Source organism: Brachycentrus maculatus, unplaced genomic scaffold (genome assembly GCF_059751285.1).
Source record: "Brachycentrus maculatus isolate JH-2025_06_01 unplaced genomic scaffold, ASM5975128v1 h1tg000543l, whole genome shotgun sequence".
NCBI lineage: Eukaryota > Metazoa > Arthropoda > Insecta > Trichoptera > Brachycentridae > Brachycentrus > Brachycentrus maculatus.
The window spans coordinates 592446-610904 of NW_028281287.1; the positions used below are offsets into that span (position 1 = coordinate 592446).

Sequence of the window (18459 nt, forward strand, 5' to 3'; positions counted from 1 at the left end):
CCGAGAAACTCTGACTTAAAAGTCCGTGACACTAACCACGGGACCACAAACCGACACTTTTTAAATTATATTATAAAAATATTAGTCTCATTCAAATTTTTAAAAAAAATTATTTAAATTTTTTTATATTGTGTGATATAAAATATGTTTTTGATGTTAATACTCATTACTATCTGAAATAATGGTGTTTGAACATACTTTTCGTCATTAAATTTTAATTTTCAAATATTCATTTTTTCTCATGTACGAAAATTTAGCAGCATACGGTAGATCAAATTGTGAAAAAAATTCGTTTTTGAGTAAATTCTAATAGATAATTCCAACAATTCAGAAGTCAGTTTTTTAAAGTGGTATTACGCAAAGTGAATGATGAACGATAAGGAGAGTGTGGCAAAATATCTCAATTATATTTCCTTTCTACTGTTATTAAAAAAAAATGAAAATCAAAGTAATTTAATAAACGGTTTAAAGTATTATTTTTTACGTTGGTATTTAACATAGTATAATTTAATATACATAAACAATATTTTCATGAAAAAGTTATGAAATATAAAAAAAATATCATGATCAATGGTCTACAGATGGCTTTATTTCAACATGGTAGGGTGACTCAAAAGTAAAACATTTTCAGTATGTAGTTATTAATTAATTACGTAAAACATCTTTTTTTCAACATGTGTTTTAGCTGTTTTTTCAACATACAGATTAATTTTTTTGTGTAATTGATAAGAATGATTAGTGATTGTCAATTTAATTTTTAAAACCTTATCAATTTTGGTTTCTTAATGCTATTAGTTGTTGCATCATCCAACCTGAGGCGTTTCAGGGGTCGGCTGGTAGAGTCAAACTTCTTGGTGAAGTTGAAGGTGTTTCCAGCAGTGAAACCGAAGAGACTGTCGGACCGCTTGGTCGGTCTGCCAGTCGAGACTTCCTTCGGTGGGTTTCCATCTACAGCAGTGCGGAACCTGCGCAAGTTGAGGGGGTCACATCGGTTGGAGACGCGCTTGTATCTGCGCAGCCTGCTCCTCAGAGCTTTATCTCCCTTTATGACGTCAGCCCAGACGGGATCCACTTTAGAAGCAGCGGACAGAGACTTGTCATCTAGTTTCCTGGAACAATAAAAACAAAATAAATTAGACAAGAGAAAACAAACTAATAATAACCATTATAAGATAACAAGACAAAAGTAATCTTTTACAAGACCCAGTGATACATACCTGAATATGATTGAAGCAATCTCGATAGGTAATCTGGTCACCAAGTCCACGTAGCCAGTGACGACACGAGAAGCTCCCATGACGCACAGCAGAGAATAAAACGTATCCATAGTTCGTAATATATATCACACTCGGTAATTAACATTCGAAAGCTTTGGTTTGTTTTTATACTTTATTGGCGAAAAGCTCGTCGGGCCTTGAATTTTTAGGTACCGTGTCTCAAACACCTAAACCATTGTTTGCGTGATTTTAGTTCCTGAAGATACCGTTTTATACATATTTTTATTTAATGACTTAAAGTAGATAGTTAGACACTATAAGTTTTAGTCATTAATGAACGGCAATCATTTAGTTATATGTACCTATATATTTTTTAATTTATGATTTTTAGTTGATGATGATAAGATACAAAAGATGAGGATGTGGTTTTCAAATGTTTATCATTAATTAGCATGCACACGAAAACGTGGTTGGTTCTTGTAATTTATTTCTTCACATTTTGAATTTTAATGTTTCAGTTAATGCAAGCGGTACAAACGATAATTTGATATTTGGAAATCAAATTTTAATGACGGAAAGTGCGTTTAATCGTCATTATCTCAGATTGTCTGTTGTTTCGTTATGAGTTTTAACTTCAAACCGATGTTATAATTTATTACACAATTTAAGTAAATTTTCATATCGCCATAACTTCCATTCGAATGACGCTTAGTATTTTTATAATATTATGAAGAAAAAAAAACTTCGCTCAATTTTCATTTTAAATTATTTATCAAAGTAATTGTTCCATGAAAGATTTTAAAGTTCAAAACAAGATTCTAATTAGAAACCATTGAAATAAATTAAGATTAATATGGTAATTTTTCCACAGATGGCGATATTACCATTGTGTAGGGTGACGTAACAAAACCGTGTATGAAAAAAAAAACAGGGAAAAATGTAATGACATAACTCATAATGTTTTTATAATAAAATCATCATCAACGAAAATCATTTAAAATTTTTATTATTTTTTAATTCGGTATTAACTTTATAGGAATGATACTATTTTAAAACTTTTTTTCCCAACGATCAAGAAAATTGCTTGTATTCAACGTTTTTAGGTGTCCATCATTTGTTAATACATTCCCTTATTTTTATTGAATTCATAGTATGATAAGTTTATTATTATAATTTTAACACCGTATTAAGTTTGGCTTCTTGGTGCGAAGAATAAAGAAATAAGCTGCTTTAATTCAAATGAAACATTGCTTAAAAATCACTTTTTTAAAACAAAGTTACATTTTAATTATATAATGTAAAATCACAAAGTTAGTGCTTCAAATAAATTATAAGAATAAACTGCTTTTAGAAATCGTGGAAAATGAACCGATGTGGAAAAACGTTGTATGGTTGTTATGTTCTACAGATATGTACAATATGTACGTATATATTACAATGTAGCTTAACAAAACTTGAACAGCATTGTCAGTTTTTAATTATAAATAATAAAAAAAATTAAACTTCATTTATTCAACTGGTACACATACGTAAATATATTACGGCTTTTATAATTGATAGTTATTAGTGGTAATTATTTCAATATTAAAACCTTATCAACTTTGGTTTCTTAATTCTATGAGTTGTTGCATCGTCCAACCTGAGGCGTTTCAGGGGTCGGCTGGTAGAGTCAAGCTTCTTGGTGAAGTTGAAGGTGTTTCCAGCAGTGAAACCGAAGAGACTGTCGGACCGCTTGGTCGGTCTGCCAGTCGAGACTTCCTTCGGTGGGTTTCCATCTACAGCAGTGCGGAACCTGCGCAGGTTGAGGGGGTCACACCGCTTGGAGATGCGCTTGTACCTGTGCAGCCTGCTCCTCAGAGCTTTGTCTCCCCTTATGACGTCAGCCCAGACGGGATCTACTTTAGAAGCAGCGGACAGAGACTTGTCATCTAGTTTCCTGGAACAATAAAAACAACATAAATTAGACAAGAGAAAACAAACTAATAATAACCATAATTACAAATTAAGATCAAAGTAATATTTTACAAGATCCAGTGATACATACCTGAATATGATTGAAGCAATCTCGATAGGTAATCTGGTCACCAAGTCCACGTAGCCAGTGACGACACGAGAAGCTCCCATGACGCACAGCAGAGAATAAAACGTATCCATAGTTCGAAATATATATCACACTCGGTAATTAATATTCGAAAGCTCTGGTTTGTTTTTATACTTTATTGGCGAAAAGCTCGTCGGGCCTTGAATTTTTAGGTACCGTGTCTCAAACACCTAATCTGTTTGCGTGATTTTAGCTCCTGAAAATACCTTTTTTTACATATTTTTATTTAGTGACTTTGAGCAAAGGCAATAAGACACTATCAGTTTTAGTCATTAATGAACGGCAATCATTTATTGCAATCAATAGTTATATTTTTTAAATTTTATGATTTGAAATTGATGATGATAAGATACTAAAGATAAGGATGAGGTTTTTAAATGTTTTTTTTAATAAGCATGTAGACAAAAACGAGGTTGGTCTTTGTCATTTATTTCCTTATATTTTAACTTTAATTTTCAGTTAATGCATGCGGTATAAACAAATAATAAATATTTGGAAATAAAAATTTAATAACGGAAAGTGTGTTCAATCCTCATTATCTCAGATTGTCTGTTGTTACGTAATGAGTTTTAACTTCAAACTTATGTTATAATTTATACACAATTTTTAGTAAATGTTCATATCACCATACCATTCATTCGAATGACGCTTAATATTTTTATAATATTAAGAAGAAAAAAATACTTCGCTCAAACTTCATTTAAAATTATTTATCAAAGTAATTGTTCTATGAAAGATTTTAAAGTACAAAACTAGATTCTAATTAGAAACTATTGAAATAAGTTAAGATTAATGTGTTAATTTTTTTACAGATGGCATATCATATTGTAGGGTGACGTAACTAAACCATGAATCGAAAGAAAAACATGGGAAATTGTAATTAATTAACTCATAATGTTTTTATAATAAAATCATCATCAACAAAAATCTTTTCAAATTTTATTATTTAATTATTCGGTATTTACTGTATAGGAATGATACTATTTTAAAACTTTTTTTCCCAACGATCAAGAAAATTGTTTGTATTCAACGTTTTTAGGTGTCCATCATTTGTTGATACATTCTCTTATTTTTTATTGAATTCGTAGTATAAGTTTATTATTATAATTTTAACACCGTATTAAGTTTGGCTTCTTGGTGCGAGGAAAAAAGAAATAAACCGCTTTAATTCAAATGAAACATTGTTTAAAAACCACTTTTTTAAAACAAAGCTACATTTTAATTATATAATGTAAAATCACAAAGTTAGTGCTTCAAATAAATTAAAAGAATAAACTGCTATTTAGAAATCGTGGAAAATGACCCAATGTGGAAAAACGTTTTAGGGTTATTATGTCCTATGTTCTACAGATGAAAATACGTATATTACAATGTAGCTCAACAAAACTTGAACGGCATCGTCAGTTTTTAATTATAAATAATAAAAAAAATAAAACTTCATTTGTTCAACTGGTACACATACGTAAATATATTACTGCTTTTATAATTGATAGTTATTAGTGGTAATTATTTTAATATTAAAACCTTATCAATTTTGGTTTCTTAACGCTATTAGTTGTTGCATCGTCCAACCTGAGGCGTTTCAGGGGCCGGCTGGTAGAGTCAAACTTCTTGGTGAAGTTGAAGGTGTTTCCAGCAGTGAATCCGAAGAGACTGTCGGACCGCTTGGTCGGTCGGCCAGTCGAGACTTCCTTCGGTGGGTTTCCATCTACAGCAGTGCGGAACCTGCGCAGGTTGAGGGGGTCACACCGCTTGGAGACGCGCTTGTACCTGCGCAGCCTGCTCCTCAGAGCTTTATCTCCCTTTATGACGTCAGCCCAGATGGGATCCACTTTAGAAGCAGCGGACAGAGACTTGTCATCTAGTTTCCTGGAACAATAAAAACAAAATAAATTAGACAAGAGAAAACAAACTAATAATAACCATAATTACAAAGTAAGATCAAAGTAATATTTTACAAGATCCAGTGATCTATACCTGAATATGATTGAAGCAATCTCCACAGGTAATCTGGTCACCAAGTCCACGTAGCCAGTGACGACACGAGAAGCTCCCATGACGCACAGCAGAGAATAAAACGTATCCATAGTTCGTAATATATATCAAACTCGGCAATTAATATTCGAAAGCTTTGGTTTGTTTTTATACTTTATCAGCAAAAATCTCGTTGGTCCTTGAATTTTTATGTACCGTGTCTCAAACACCCAAACCGTTATCTACGTGATTTCAGTTACTAAAAATACCATTTTTCGTAATATAAAAAACAAATAAGATACTTTAAACATATTAAACAAAAGTGTATAATGTGTGCAAGGAAAGTGATTTATTGATGAATGTTAGCAAATCCAAAATCATGGTTTTTGAAAGAGATGAATGTAGATCTGAGTGTGAAATATTGGTAAATGGGGAGATTTTGGAACAGGTAGATGATTTCATATATTTGGGTAGTATGTTTTCTAGGGATGGAAAGATTGATAAAGACAAAGAAAGGAGAGTGAATGCTGGGAACAGAGTGAATGGTGCACTAAAATCAGTTTTAGCAAATAAAAATCTATCAGCGGAAGCTAAACTGGCAGTACACAATGGAGTTCTGGTTCCAACCCTTATGTATGGAAGCGAAGCATGGAGTTGGCAAAAGAAGGATGAAAGCAGACTGAATGCAGTCGAAATGCGATCCCTCAGACGAATGTGTGGCAAAACGATGTTTGATAGATGTTCGAATGATGAAATATGGAAAGAATGTAAGGCTGAGATAAGCATTATCGATAAAATTAAGAAAGGTGTGTTGAGATGGTTTGGACATGTGGAGCGTATGAGTGAAGAAAGAACGGTTAAACAAATTTATGGAGCGAATGTAGTTGGAAAAAGAAGCAGAGGACGACCAAAGAAAACTTGGCACAATCAGGTATGTCAAATACTTGAAAGCGGCCGGGTCAGGAGTCGTAATAATCGTCGGGTATGTATGAGGAGATGCATGAATGTAGAAGAGGCAAAGAATGTTTGCAAAGACAGAGTGGTGTGGCGTTCGATTCTCTCTGCCTACCCCTGCGGGGAAGCGGCGTGATGGTTAGTTAGTTAGTTAGTTAGTCTTGAGATGGTTTTGGCATGTGATTCGTATGAGTGAAGAAAGGATATTTAAACAAATTTATGCGGCGAATGTAGTTGGTAATAAAAACAACAAAAAAAAACAAAAAAGAAAACTTGGCATGACATAGTATTTCAAATACCTAAATGTGGTATACTTTTTACTTGCTACGACTTACTACATACTACTACTACAGCTACCATCACGCCGTTTCCACGTGGAGGTAGGCAGAAAGGATGGAAAGCCACACTATTTTGTCCTGACACTCCTCGCTTCCTTCACAATCATACATCTAGGCAGTGGCGTGCACAGATAATTAATTAGGGTAGATAGTAGATTTAGGTAGTAAGGTAAGCTAGGTACTACTTATTAGGGTAGGCAGTAAGTAGAGTTAGGGAGTAAGGTAAGCTAGGTACTACTTAGTAAAGTAGGGTACCGGTTGCGTTTTTATATGTCAGGCGGGTAAGTTAGGATAGACTGTTTTTCTGCCTATATGGAATACACGCCCCTGCATCTAGGCATACATGCCCTGCTATTACGCAGAGTTTGGACACCATTTTTTCGATTTTACGTATTTCCTCCGTGACGTCTGAACGTCCCATTAATCTTGCCATTGAATGTGCGGCATAGTAACAGCCACAAAGCCGATAAACGCCTCATGGGCCCATCAGACAATGGAATGCTACACGCGTAAAGAGAGACTTTCGATGATTACGTATTTCCAGGCACATATTGCTTTTGTTGTCGGGGAATGATGTTCAATTTGTAACACTTACTCGAGAGAGTGGTGTCCCAAAGGGCATTAGTAAATCGTTGGGAAGAAAAACCATTGTGGAAATGGGCCACGCTTATTACGGAAGCATTATATATTTTCATCTCCTTTCCAGATATCATACTTCCTTTCTTGTGCCTGATTCACAATCGAGCACTTTTTTCTATAATTTATATTTGAAGCACTAACTTTGTGATGTTCCATTTTATAGTTAAATATAATTTTGTTTTAAAATCACTTGAAATGTTTTATCATAACTTCATTATAATGTTCATTGGTTTCGAAGCTAACCGCTTTTTTATCAAGACTGATTAATAGTATTACTCAGTCTGGATAAAGAAGTGGTTAGCTTCGAAACCGGTAGACATTATAATTAAGTTATAATAAAATATATATCGTGATTTTGAAACTGAGTTTAATTTTAATTATTTATTTTTTCTATATTCTTTTTTGACATCTTAACATAGATGAAGAAGAATATGGAGGTTTGGGAGTTTACACGGCTTACGAACGTGTCGGGTTGCGGTCCCATGGTTAGTGTCACGGACTCTTAAGTCAGAGTTTCTCGGTTCGAACCCACTCTACCACAACTTAATATCTATTTCTAATAATGAACCGCTTAGGCTCACAGAAATAGTATGAAATTGAAATATTTGTGTGAATAATAAAAACACAAATATTTCCCTTTAAAAAAAAAGGCTGGTTTAAGTGGTCACTTTACTCACGTGTAACATTTACCGTACTCATGAAATTAAATTCTTGAATCTTCTAGATTTATTGATGAAACTCGTAACACAGTATGCGCGAGTTCACAATAGTCACCATGGTGGGATGTGGCAAGTCAAGGGCTTGTGCCTGTAAATGCCCATACTTCTTAATTCTTTCTTATTCATCTACATATGTTGAGATGTTAAAAAAGAATGTAAATAATGTGTTTAGTGAAAAAATGTGTCTAATGAAGAATGTAAAAAATGTGTCACTCCCAATTGGAGATAATCCAGATTTGTTAACAAGTATTTGGACGCACTCAAAATGTTGTACATGTGTATATGTCTTCTTCTTCTTCTTACGATTAAAGTTCCAGACAAAGCTTACAAAAGCAGACAAATCAATATAAAATAAATAAAACAGTTAAAAATCTTAAAAATTTAATTTTACCCACGTTGGAAATCGACCCCGAGACCTCCAATGCAGTAGCAAAATGCGCTACAGAGGCAGACAAATATAAAATACTGTAAAATGTAAAATACTTTCCTTGCCATAATTTTATGATTTTAATTGATTATTATGTTTGAATTAGATATATTTGTAATTTTTTTTTTACTAACATAAATTGTATATATTTATTTGGATCACAATTTTAAACACATTTAAAACAATATTTGCAGAGACCCACCAAGCCACCTCGTATGTCATGTCGGTGGAGTTCTTTTTGAATACATTTTTTATTGTTTTTAACGATTTTAACCTAATATATACACAAAAAAGAGAGAAAAATTAACAATATAAATATTTTTAAATTTTAGGGGAATTGTGAAACGGGATTTTCCTATTAAAGAAAGTCGTTTTTCCGTAGTTGTGAAGGGTGCTTATCAGAAAAAAGAATGTCACCACGTTAAGGGAAGCGTTGGGGCGTGATTGATGAAATCTGACGTTCAACAATATTCTCATACAGAATTTTATGTCACTCGTTCATATTACAAAGTAATATATACTTCATACTTTAATTTTCTTATAGGAAGCGACTTAATCTGATATAACATTTTGAGCGTGTCCAAATACTTGTTCACAAATCTGGATTATCCCCAATTATAGGAGTTATTTTTCATATTATTTTTAGCCATCTCAACATACATGAAGAAGAATATGGAAGTATAGGCATTTATAGGCAATTATAGGGCTTAACGAAAATTGGCAAAAAATAATTTGTAAATATATAATACACGTATGTAAAGTGATCACTTAAACCAGCCAATGACGGTCGTCAGCCTCGTAAATGCTAAGACTTCCATATTCTTCTTCATCTTTGATGAGATGTCAAAAAATAATCTGAAAAATAACTTCTATAACTGGAGATAATCCAGATTTGTGAACAAGTATTTGGACGCACTTAAAATGTTGTAAGTAAATTAACTGATCAAATTATAACCTTTTATTTTTTTTAAATAAAAATACAAAAATAATATAAAAATAACATGAAAAGGATATTTCCTGGCGCTTCTCATGTAAGTGATTATAATCCAGGATTCGGACCTCACACACAAATGAAATAGTTTCTGCTCAAAAAAAAGCTTCTTGCATCTCACCATAGATGTCTCTAGTGAAATTCTAGTGATTCAAGTACAATGTTTAGAAATTGGATCATACACGAGTAAATAGAACTTCCAAGAATTTGAGTAGTGTGGTTGTCAATCATGGGTAGAATTGGTGAATGTTACACGTGTGTAAAGTGATTACTTAAACCAACCTATGACGGTTCTTAGCCCCGTAAATGCCCAGACTTCCATATTCTTCTTCATCTATGTTGAGATGTCAAAAAATAATATGTATTTACGATTCAAATCAGCGGCCCAGCTGGGTACAAACGCCACTAAATTAATACATTTGTGTTTCAAATAAATTTAATTTAGCAACGTCATTCCAAACCATGCCGTATTGCAAACATGTCCATAGTACATATTTTCTCATAATCAAAAACTTTATTACGGAATGTGAAATAACGTTATATTGTAACATTTCGTTTTCCACCAGTTGCTCCTATCAACGCCTCGCACGTGATGCGAATGGATATATGTATTTCTTTTTTCCACCACGTTTTTCTAATACCATTATACATTTTCAACCATTTTCCCACATTTAATAAAAGGTGTTCATTAATTCTAATACACACGAGATGATCGATCAACCAAGAAATGGTATAACCGGAGAGTTTCAGGAAAAATAAAACTGTTTTTATCACAAAATGTAGATTAAAATTCCTTAAAAAAACTCTTGATAAATTGATTTTATCAAATTTTCTTTTGAATGAAAATGCGTTAAAAAAATTGATTGATGATAATAAAGTGAAAACGTTAAAAGCATTAGATTTTATTAGAAAAAAATTACATGTTCTCACTTTAATAATAATAAAACCCTTACCGCACCCCAATGGTGCATAGGGCACTGCTTCATATAAACGCAGTGTTATCTCGATCGATTACACATGAAGGAAAGGTGATCAGCCCTCCACTTCAGGTACCAGTCCAGTGTAATATTGAATAAATATTAGAGTGAAAAAATCACTTATATTTATTATACCCCCCTGGTAAACCTCCAGAACGGTAGCCGAGCGTGCTGATCGTTACACTACGGAGGCGGACAATTCTCACTTTACTCTCCTTAATTTCACCAGATATATTTTTAAAATATTTTTTATGTGCAATTAACAAAGAAATTACGCTATTTTTCAAAATAAATATTGGAATCTCGTTATTCTTTCTCATTAGTCATTTAAGTACCTATTTTTTTTCGTATAAACATAATGGAGGGTGTGATTTTTATTATAATATTATACCTTATAAATACCATATTAAGTTTTTCAGCGAAAACTAAATTTCACATATTAATATTTTAACTTAGTTAAACAAATTATAAGTTTAAAAATAATTAACCTGTATTTTTTAATGTTTTAGTTATATTAACGTAACAAAAAATAACGGATTTCCAAAGCGAAAATGAGAAAAATCCATAAATGTACTTGTATTTTACTATGGAATCAGACATTATGATAGAAATATATTTCTAACAATATAAAAGAGTTATTCATAAATGGATAATTGAGGTGGGTAGATCTGAAATAGATGGCATCATTCGACAATATCGTATTTCATTGCACGTCATAAACAATTTTCTTTCGTATATGTAATTTTATAAATACAATAAGTATTGTACACTCACTACTACAATATGGCATTGTTGGATGGGGAGGTAGCTACAACAACATACTGAACTCTGTGAAAATAGTACAGAAAACAATAATTAAAGCTGTTTTTTTTTAAATATCCAACAAAATTATTATTTATAAAATTTCAAGTCCCAAACATAGGAACTATTTTTTTAAAAAAACGCAATTTTTCAATTACTAAAGGGTGATAAATATTTGAATTTAAAAAAAGTTTATCTTCGAGATTCTTAAATGATTTTTCAACTCCAAAATGTAATACTAAACTATTTTAACAAAACTTCAAATATTTGGGAACTAAATATTTCAACTCCCTAAAGAAATAAAAAAAATAGAAGATGTAAAATTCTTAGGAAAAAAATTAATACCCATTACATATAAATCTTGAAAAAATATTTTAAAAAAAGATTATTATATCATTAATTATAAAAAAAAAAACATTTAACCTTGAGTTTAAGTCCCTCTCCGAGCACAAGCGCTTAGTCTCTTTTATGGAGAGGCACAGAGAATCTAAAACTATAAGTTTGCCGTATCGCTCACTCCTTTCAAGAACGTCATAAATCAAAAATCGTCAATTTTCAGTTGTGCATGTTTTCGGAATGTCCAGAAAAGTTTATATGTCCCAGCAAAAGTGGCATATTTTTAACTTAATATTTACCCGCTACAGGGCAGAAAGTGATGTTTTTGCATTTTGAAGAAAATGTATTGTTTAATTAATTTTTTAAATAAACTAAATATTTTTCAAAAGGAGAAAAAACCTTCAGGTTTTACCTCAAAAGATCTGTTGCGCAGTAAAAAGTTTAATAAGTGGCTTGATATTTATTTTTAATACATTGCATTATATCTTTAAACTTTCAAAATGTTCTCCTGAAAAATCAAGTTTTTTGATTTATGACGTTCTTGAAAGGAGTGAGCGATATGTTTAAATGTTTAGAAATTGTATTTTATTGTACTTAAAAATGTAGCTTTATCAAATAAATAAATTAAATAAATCGTAACATGTATGGGAAAAGTCAGTGAGGGCACATTATTGTAATTGTTAATTGTAAGTATGTGTGATGAGATGAAAAAAAAAGATGAATGTCAAGTTTATATGTAATTTTATAATTACAATAAATATTGTGACATGTATGGGAAAAGTCAGTGAGGACACATTATTGGAATTGTGATATGTAAATATGTAAATATATCGTAGTCATACAGGAGAAAGTGACCAACTAACAAAACGTAAAATGTTCAGGAGGGACATTCAAGTCACTTTTGCTTGGCAACAAAATAAACATCGATGCAGTAAGTCATTTTTACCAAGTCAATATATTATACTTACAAGTTTAAAATCCTTTGGGATTTTTTTCAGGGCAATATCAAGCTAGTAAGATATCGAATAGTCAATGATCACGTTTTTGTAGAAAATGCACTTGGTCACTTTCTCCTGTATGACTACGATATATAAATAGAAGATGAATGTCAAATGTAACAATACTATTTTTTGACATCTCATCAAAGATGAAGAAGAATATGGAAGTCTAGGCATTTACGTGGCTGACGACCGTCATAGGATAGTTTAAGTGATCACTTTACACACGTGTAACATTCACCAATTCTACCCATTATTGACAACCACACCACTCAAATTCTTTGAATTTCTATATATATATGAACCAATTTAGAAACCTTGTTCTTGAATCACTAGAACTTCACTAGAGACATCTATTGGTGAGATGTAAAGAAGCTTTTTACTAAGCAGAAACTTTATATTATATTATTTGGACACACTCAAAATGTTGTAAATGTAACAGTAGCGAATTGGGTGATTAATCCGGCTTATCTTTGTTCCCCAGGCAGGATGTACGGGCTGCTGCTGGAGAACATGGCCGAGTTCATCCGGCAAGTGTACGGAGAGGAGCGCTGGGAGGATATCCGGCGTCAGGCGGGCGTGGAGCAGCCCTCCTTCTCCGTGCACCAAGTCTTCCCGGAGAACCTCATCCCTAGACTGGCCAAGAAAGCGCAACAGGTACGTCTAACAATCTATGAATCATTCAGGAAAAAAAAAATTATATATATATATATATATATATATATATATATATATATATATATATATATATATATATATATATATATATATATATATATATATATATATATATATATATATATATATATATATATATATATACACATATAAATGTATTCATTTATAGAGAATTGAGTTAAGTATTTCAGTATAATTGTAAAGAACATATTACCTAAAAATAAAAGATTCGTTTAAGACCACTTTTTTTTAGTTTATAAATGCAAACACAATTATTTAATGTAGTTTTTTTTCCACATATACTTACGAGTATGTGTAAAAAACTGTTAAGTTTTTATTTTATTATATAAAATGCAGTTTCAACAAGAAATGTCAGTAAAAAACACAAATTTAATAAGCACGATTAGTTTTTATAACCAAAAATTGTTGTCACCAGTTGATAAAAACATCTGAGTTCTCTAAACTAGTTGCGCTTACATTAACAAACTCAAAAAGTGATATTATATAATATATTTATTTATTTACACGGCACAAGGGCCTTTTGCAATTGAATATATATAAAACAATTAAGAACAGTGCGTTTATATTTTATTTTGTTTATTTTATTTAATCTTCATGTACAGAAAATAAATAAGTACATTGGCGGGGTTATTGCTAAAAAAGCAATATCTTCCAACCAACAAAAAACAGAATAGTGATATTGATCAAAACGTTTGATACCATATATAGCTGTTTGCAATCAGAGGTTAGTTAGTACTTGAACATTAAAAAAAAAATTACAAATTAACATATAAAAAACATAAATAACAAAAGATGATAATAAGGAGGGCAAAGGAAAATGAAGTTTAAGGAAGGAGGTAGAGGGAAAAACTAAATGATAAATAGTAATGTCTCAGACGTTTATTAAAAGTTATTAGAAAAGGTGCATTTTTTACAAGGAGAGGTGGTAATTCATTTTAGTCTGGCCGCTTGGACAGAGAAGGAATTACTGAAGAATGATTGTTATGGCGAGGAATGGAAAATGTTCTTCCTTGGGAAGAACAAAGTGATACACCATGATCTGAGAGGCGTATACAATTTTTAAGTAATACACAAAAATATTGATGTATAGTTCACTAGCTGTTAAGATTTCTTTGAGTGTTTTGTGTAGCGATTTCTTTCAACTGATTAATTGTAGTAGGTCTTTAGTAAACCAAGTTAGATACTCTTTGTTGTAGGGTGTGAAGGTTGAGAGAGAGGACATAAGAATTTATTGATTCGTAGAATATGGAATGGAGTTTATCTATTGATTGTTCGATATTAATGTCACAAAGAAATGACCGATCAATATTTGTCAAATGGAGATTTATAACATCAAAATCCCCTTCTTAAAATTAAGAGAGATTGCTTCTAGTTTGGGCAAATTATGTGGAGTGCAATTTATGATATATTTATATGTAAAGGAGGATGATGATCATCCACAGGAATAAGCGAATCATTGGATCATTAATAGTTCTCGAAACTAGTCGTGTTTACATCAATAAACTTAAAAAGTGGTTTTATACAGTTTAGTTACCTATTTTATTTCTCGGTACGTTTCCAGGTACTGGGTCTGAGTGAGAGAGAGTTCATGGACCAGATGGGCGTCCACTTCGTTGGATTTGTGAGTCAGTACGGGTACGACAGAGTCCTGAGCGTCCTGGGACGTCACATGAGGGACTTCCTGAACGGGTTGGACAACCTTCACGAGTACCTCAAGTTCTCCTACCCCCGCATGAGAGCCCCCAGCTTCATATGCGAGAACGAGTCCAGACAGGGGTTGACTTTGCACTACAGGAGCAAGAGGCGAGGCTTCGTGTATTATACCATGGGCCAGATCAGAGAGGTGAGGAGAATTTTTATATATTAAAAGTGTTGTTTATTTATTATTTATTTAAACATCTCTTCTTTTACAACCTTTTGAGTCATAGATGTCTCTTTGAGTCATATGGCGTCTACAGGCGGAGCCGGAATACATATCGCTCACTCCTTTCAAGAACGTCGTAAATCATTTTCAGTTGTGCATGTTTTCGGAATGCCCAGAAAATGTACTATATCTCAGAAAAAGAGGCATATTTAGAACTTAATATTTACCCACTACAGGACAGAAATTGTTGTTTTCGCATTTTGAAAAAAAGGTATTATATAAATTTTTTTTTAAATATCCTAAATATTTTTCAAATGGAGAAAAAACATTCAGGTTTTACCTAAAAAGATCTGTTGCACAGTAAGAAGTTCAATAAGTGGCTTGATATTTATTTTTGATACATTCTATTATATTTTAAGCTTTAAAAACGATCTCCTGAAAAATCTAGTTTTTTGATACATGACGTTGTTGAAAGGAGTGAGCGATATGTTCTGTATCTATTAAAACTAGTGCATATTATACATATTATATATGTATTTTTTTTTTAACTAATATTTTATTCATAACGAATTAACCATGTAAGTAAAGGTCTTACCGTATATGTATTGTATTTTTTTTTCTAGGTCGCGAGACATTTCTACCACAAGGAGATGCATATAGAGCTGATACGAGAAGAACTCTTGTTTGACACTGTCCACGTGACATTTCAACTGACATTTGACAACAGAGCCTTTACGCTGGCATCCCTCGCCATGACTAGAGAAGAAAAACACCTTCCTATAAGCGCTTCAGTTTTATTTGAAATCTTCCCATTCTGCATCGTTTTCGGGTAAGCCTATCTTTCTATCAACAATACTACAAAAGTAAGCAACAGCTTTATTTATGGAGTAATGGTCACCACGAGCAGTATGGAGTAATGTCCGCCTCCGTAGTGTAATGGTCAGCACGCTCGGCTACCGTTCTGGAGGTCCCGGGTTCGATTCCCAGGGGGAGTCAAAAAATATAGGTGATTTTTTCACTCTAATATTCATTCAATATTACCCTGGACTGGTACCTGAAGCGGAAGGCTGATCACCTTTCCTTCATGTGTTAACGATAAAAAATAACACTGCGTTTGTATAATGCAGTGCCCTATGCACCATTGGTGTGCGGATAAAGGTTTGAATTATTTATGGAGAATACAATAAAAAGCTTCTTTCATCTTAGCAACAGGTGTCTCTAGTGAAATTTCAGTGAGTCAAGCACTATGTTAATTGAACCATATATATAAAAGTTCCTAGAATTTAAGTAGTTTGGTTGTCAATCATGGGTAGAATTGATGAATGCTACACGTGTGTAAAGCGATCACTTAAACCAACCTATGACGGCCGTAAGCCCTGTAAATGCCCAGACTTCCATATTCTTCTTCATTTATGTTGAGATGTCAAAAAATAATATGAAAAATAACCCCTATAATTGGAGAAAATCCAGATTTGTGAACAAGTATTTGGACACACTCAAAATGTTGTTGATTTGACATTGAAATATGTCATCCTAATAATATACGATATTAATAATCAATCTACCCTTATAATTTAAATATTTGTAATTGATTTACAGGTCTGACATGATAGTGAGAAGTATCGGGAATTCACTGATGGTCATATTACCAGATCTCTTGGGGAAAAAGATAACTAATTGGTTCGATCTTGTAAGACCACTGATTGCCTTTAAGTTTCAAACTGTGAGTACATCATAATTACATCCAATGTCTGAATATATACTTTAATGAGTAACATACATTGTCTGCCTCCGTAGTGTAATGGTTATCGCGAAAGGCTGCTGTGCTAGAGGACACGGGTTGGATTCCCAGGAGGGTCATAATAAATATTAGTGATTTATTCCTATACTATTTATTTAATATTATCCTAGATAGGTACCGTAGAACGGGGCTACTTGAACTTTGATGTGTTACTTGAGCCCAGTACAAAAAAAAATAGATCTGTATTTGGTCTACAATAATGAACGTATCAACATGATTCATTGTTTCCCTGACAGGTGACACTTATTGTCACGATACGTTCATTGTTGTACACCAAATACAGATTTAAATCTAGTTTTTTGGTACTGGGTTCAAGTAACCTAAAATGTTGATCGCCTTTCCTTCATGTATTTTACGATCCACATTAGCACTGCTTCTATAAGATGTAATGGCCTATGCACCATTGGGTGTTAAGTAACAGATGGTCTGCCCCGAAGTCGTCTACTTTAGGATTGACTGTGCAGTGCAATGTGGGGAAGTCTGGATGATTCCATTTTCCTCACACGCGTATACCATTGTCTTCTTTGTTGCCTTCCCCACCTAATAACATCTTCGATCTCTCATATTTCTCTTTATTTAAAATTTATTATTTATGATTTTAAAATTATCAGTTTTATCTTGGTGTGAGTAACAGCACAAAGATAAAGCTTTTCAGAAGTATAGTCCACTCCATTTTTCTCTATGCTGCTGAAACAAAGACTATAAAAGCAGCAGAAAGGAGAAAAAGTGTGGTGTTGGAGGCGCATGCTCCGAATTCCATGGACAGCTAGACGCGCCAAAGAATCCATTTGTCAGGAGTTACACTTGGATGGCTTGACTCTGGCCAATGTCTGTACAATATGGATTCTTCAGATCTTTGGACACGAAAGAGAGGGAGAGAAAGATCTCCCATACGATTGACCTATCAAGTTCAGGCAGTGCAGGCACCTCGGTGTTTGGAGCGCTACGTGCAGCGCAGTCAAGGGATAACTGGAGAAGAGTCATTGCTTTTACAAGGGTCACAACCCTTTGTAATGAGAAGTGAGACAGAGAAGAGACTAGAAGGAATGTGTTTGATTACATATTTTTATCGATTGTTGCACAGTATGATCGATAATCCTGAAATTATCCGGAGCATTGGTCTGTATGTTCCCGATAGTTACCTAAGACAGCATCGGCATAGATTGTTTCACATTCTTATATACAGGACTGACCTACCTGCCGATGGAAGAGCTACCGCTATGCTGAACAATATCACGCTGGATATTGATCTGTTCCATGTGTCTGAGGGGGTATTCCGAAGCGGGATTCTTCTACATCTTTAACAAGAGTGTTCTTGCTTACATTCGATTTTATTAATGTATACGCTTTAAATATTAGTTTGTGGTGTATATCGTAATCATACAGGAGAAAGTGACCGAGTGCATTTTTTACAAAAACGTGATTATTGACTATTTGATATCTTACTAGCTTAATATTGCCCTTTAAAACTTGGAAGTATAATATATTGACTTATTAAAAATGTCTAATTGCATTGATGCTTATTTTCTTGCCTTAAAAATTTTTTTGCCTTAGCAAAAATGACTTAAATAGCCCTCCTGAACATTTTACGTTTTGTTAGTTGGTCACTTTCTCCTGTACGAC

At 32.9% G+C, this 18459-nt stretch overlaps 3 protein-coding genes across 3 annotated transcripts in view; 1 reads left to right on the forward strand and 2 right to left on the reverse strand.

Annotated features, from left to right (window-relative positions):
- Gyc88E (Guanylyl cyclase at 88E) overlaps positions 1–18459 on the forward strand; it is a 152830-nt gene that overhangs the window by 115182 nt on the left and 19189 nt on the right. Inside the window, exons 2-5 of the mRNA XM_088273079.1 lie at positions 12957–13129; positions 14733–15014; positions 15659–15864; positions 16635–16758. Of these exons, the coding sequence (XP_088129205.1) occupies positions 12962–13129; positions 14733–15014; positions 15659–15864; positions 16635–16758 (780 nt within the window). The 5' untranslated portion in view covers positions 12957–12961. The remainder of the gene's footprint in view (positions 1–12956; positions 13130–14732; positions 15015–15658; positions 15865–16634; positions 16759–18459) is intronic.
- On the reverse strand, positions 397–1400 carry LOC148301554 (uncharacterized). The gene is made up of 2 exons (XM_088273085.1): positions 1218–1400; positions 397–1109 (listed from the first exon to the last, which is right to left on the reverse strand). Exons 1-2 carry the CDS (start codon positions 1325–1327, stop codon positions 758–760), a joined length of 462 nt encoding a protein of 153 aa, XP_088129211.1. The 5' UTR covers positions 1328–1400; the 3' UTR covers positions 397–757.
- On the reverse strand, positions 2757–3413 carry LOC148301555 (uncharacterized). Its single transcript, XM_088273071.1, has 2 exons — positions 3262–3413; positions 2757–3153 (listed from the first exon to the last, which is right to left on the reverse strand). The coding sequence occupies exons 1-2, from the start codon at positions 3369–3371 to the stop codon at positions 2802–2804; spliced, it is 462 nt and encodes a 153-aa protein (XP_088129197.1). The 5' UTR covers positions 3372–3413; the 3' UTR covers positions 2757–2801.

What these genes read in the sequence shown, in the direction of transcription:
- LOC148301555 (XM_088273071.1), bottom strand. Translation starts at nt 3,371, where the DNA reads ATGGATACGTTTTATTCTCTGCTGTGCGTCATGGGAGCTTCTCGTGTC. An exon ending in ATTGCTTCAATCATATTCAG is followed by an intron (nt 3,154 to 3,261) that starts GTATGTATCACT and finishes TTATTGTTCCAG; the next exon opens with GAAACTAGATGACAAGTCTC.
- LOC148301554 (XM_088273085.1), bottom strand. Translation starts at nt 1,327, where the DNA reads ATGGATACGTTTTATTCTCTGCTGTGCGTCATGGGAGCTTCTCGTGTC. An exon ending in ATTGCTTCAATCATATTCAG is followed by an intron (nt 1,110 to 1,217) that starts GTATGTATCACT and finishes TTATTGTTCCAG; the next exon opens with GAAACTAGATGACAAGTCTC.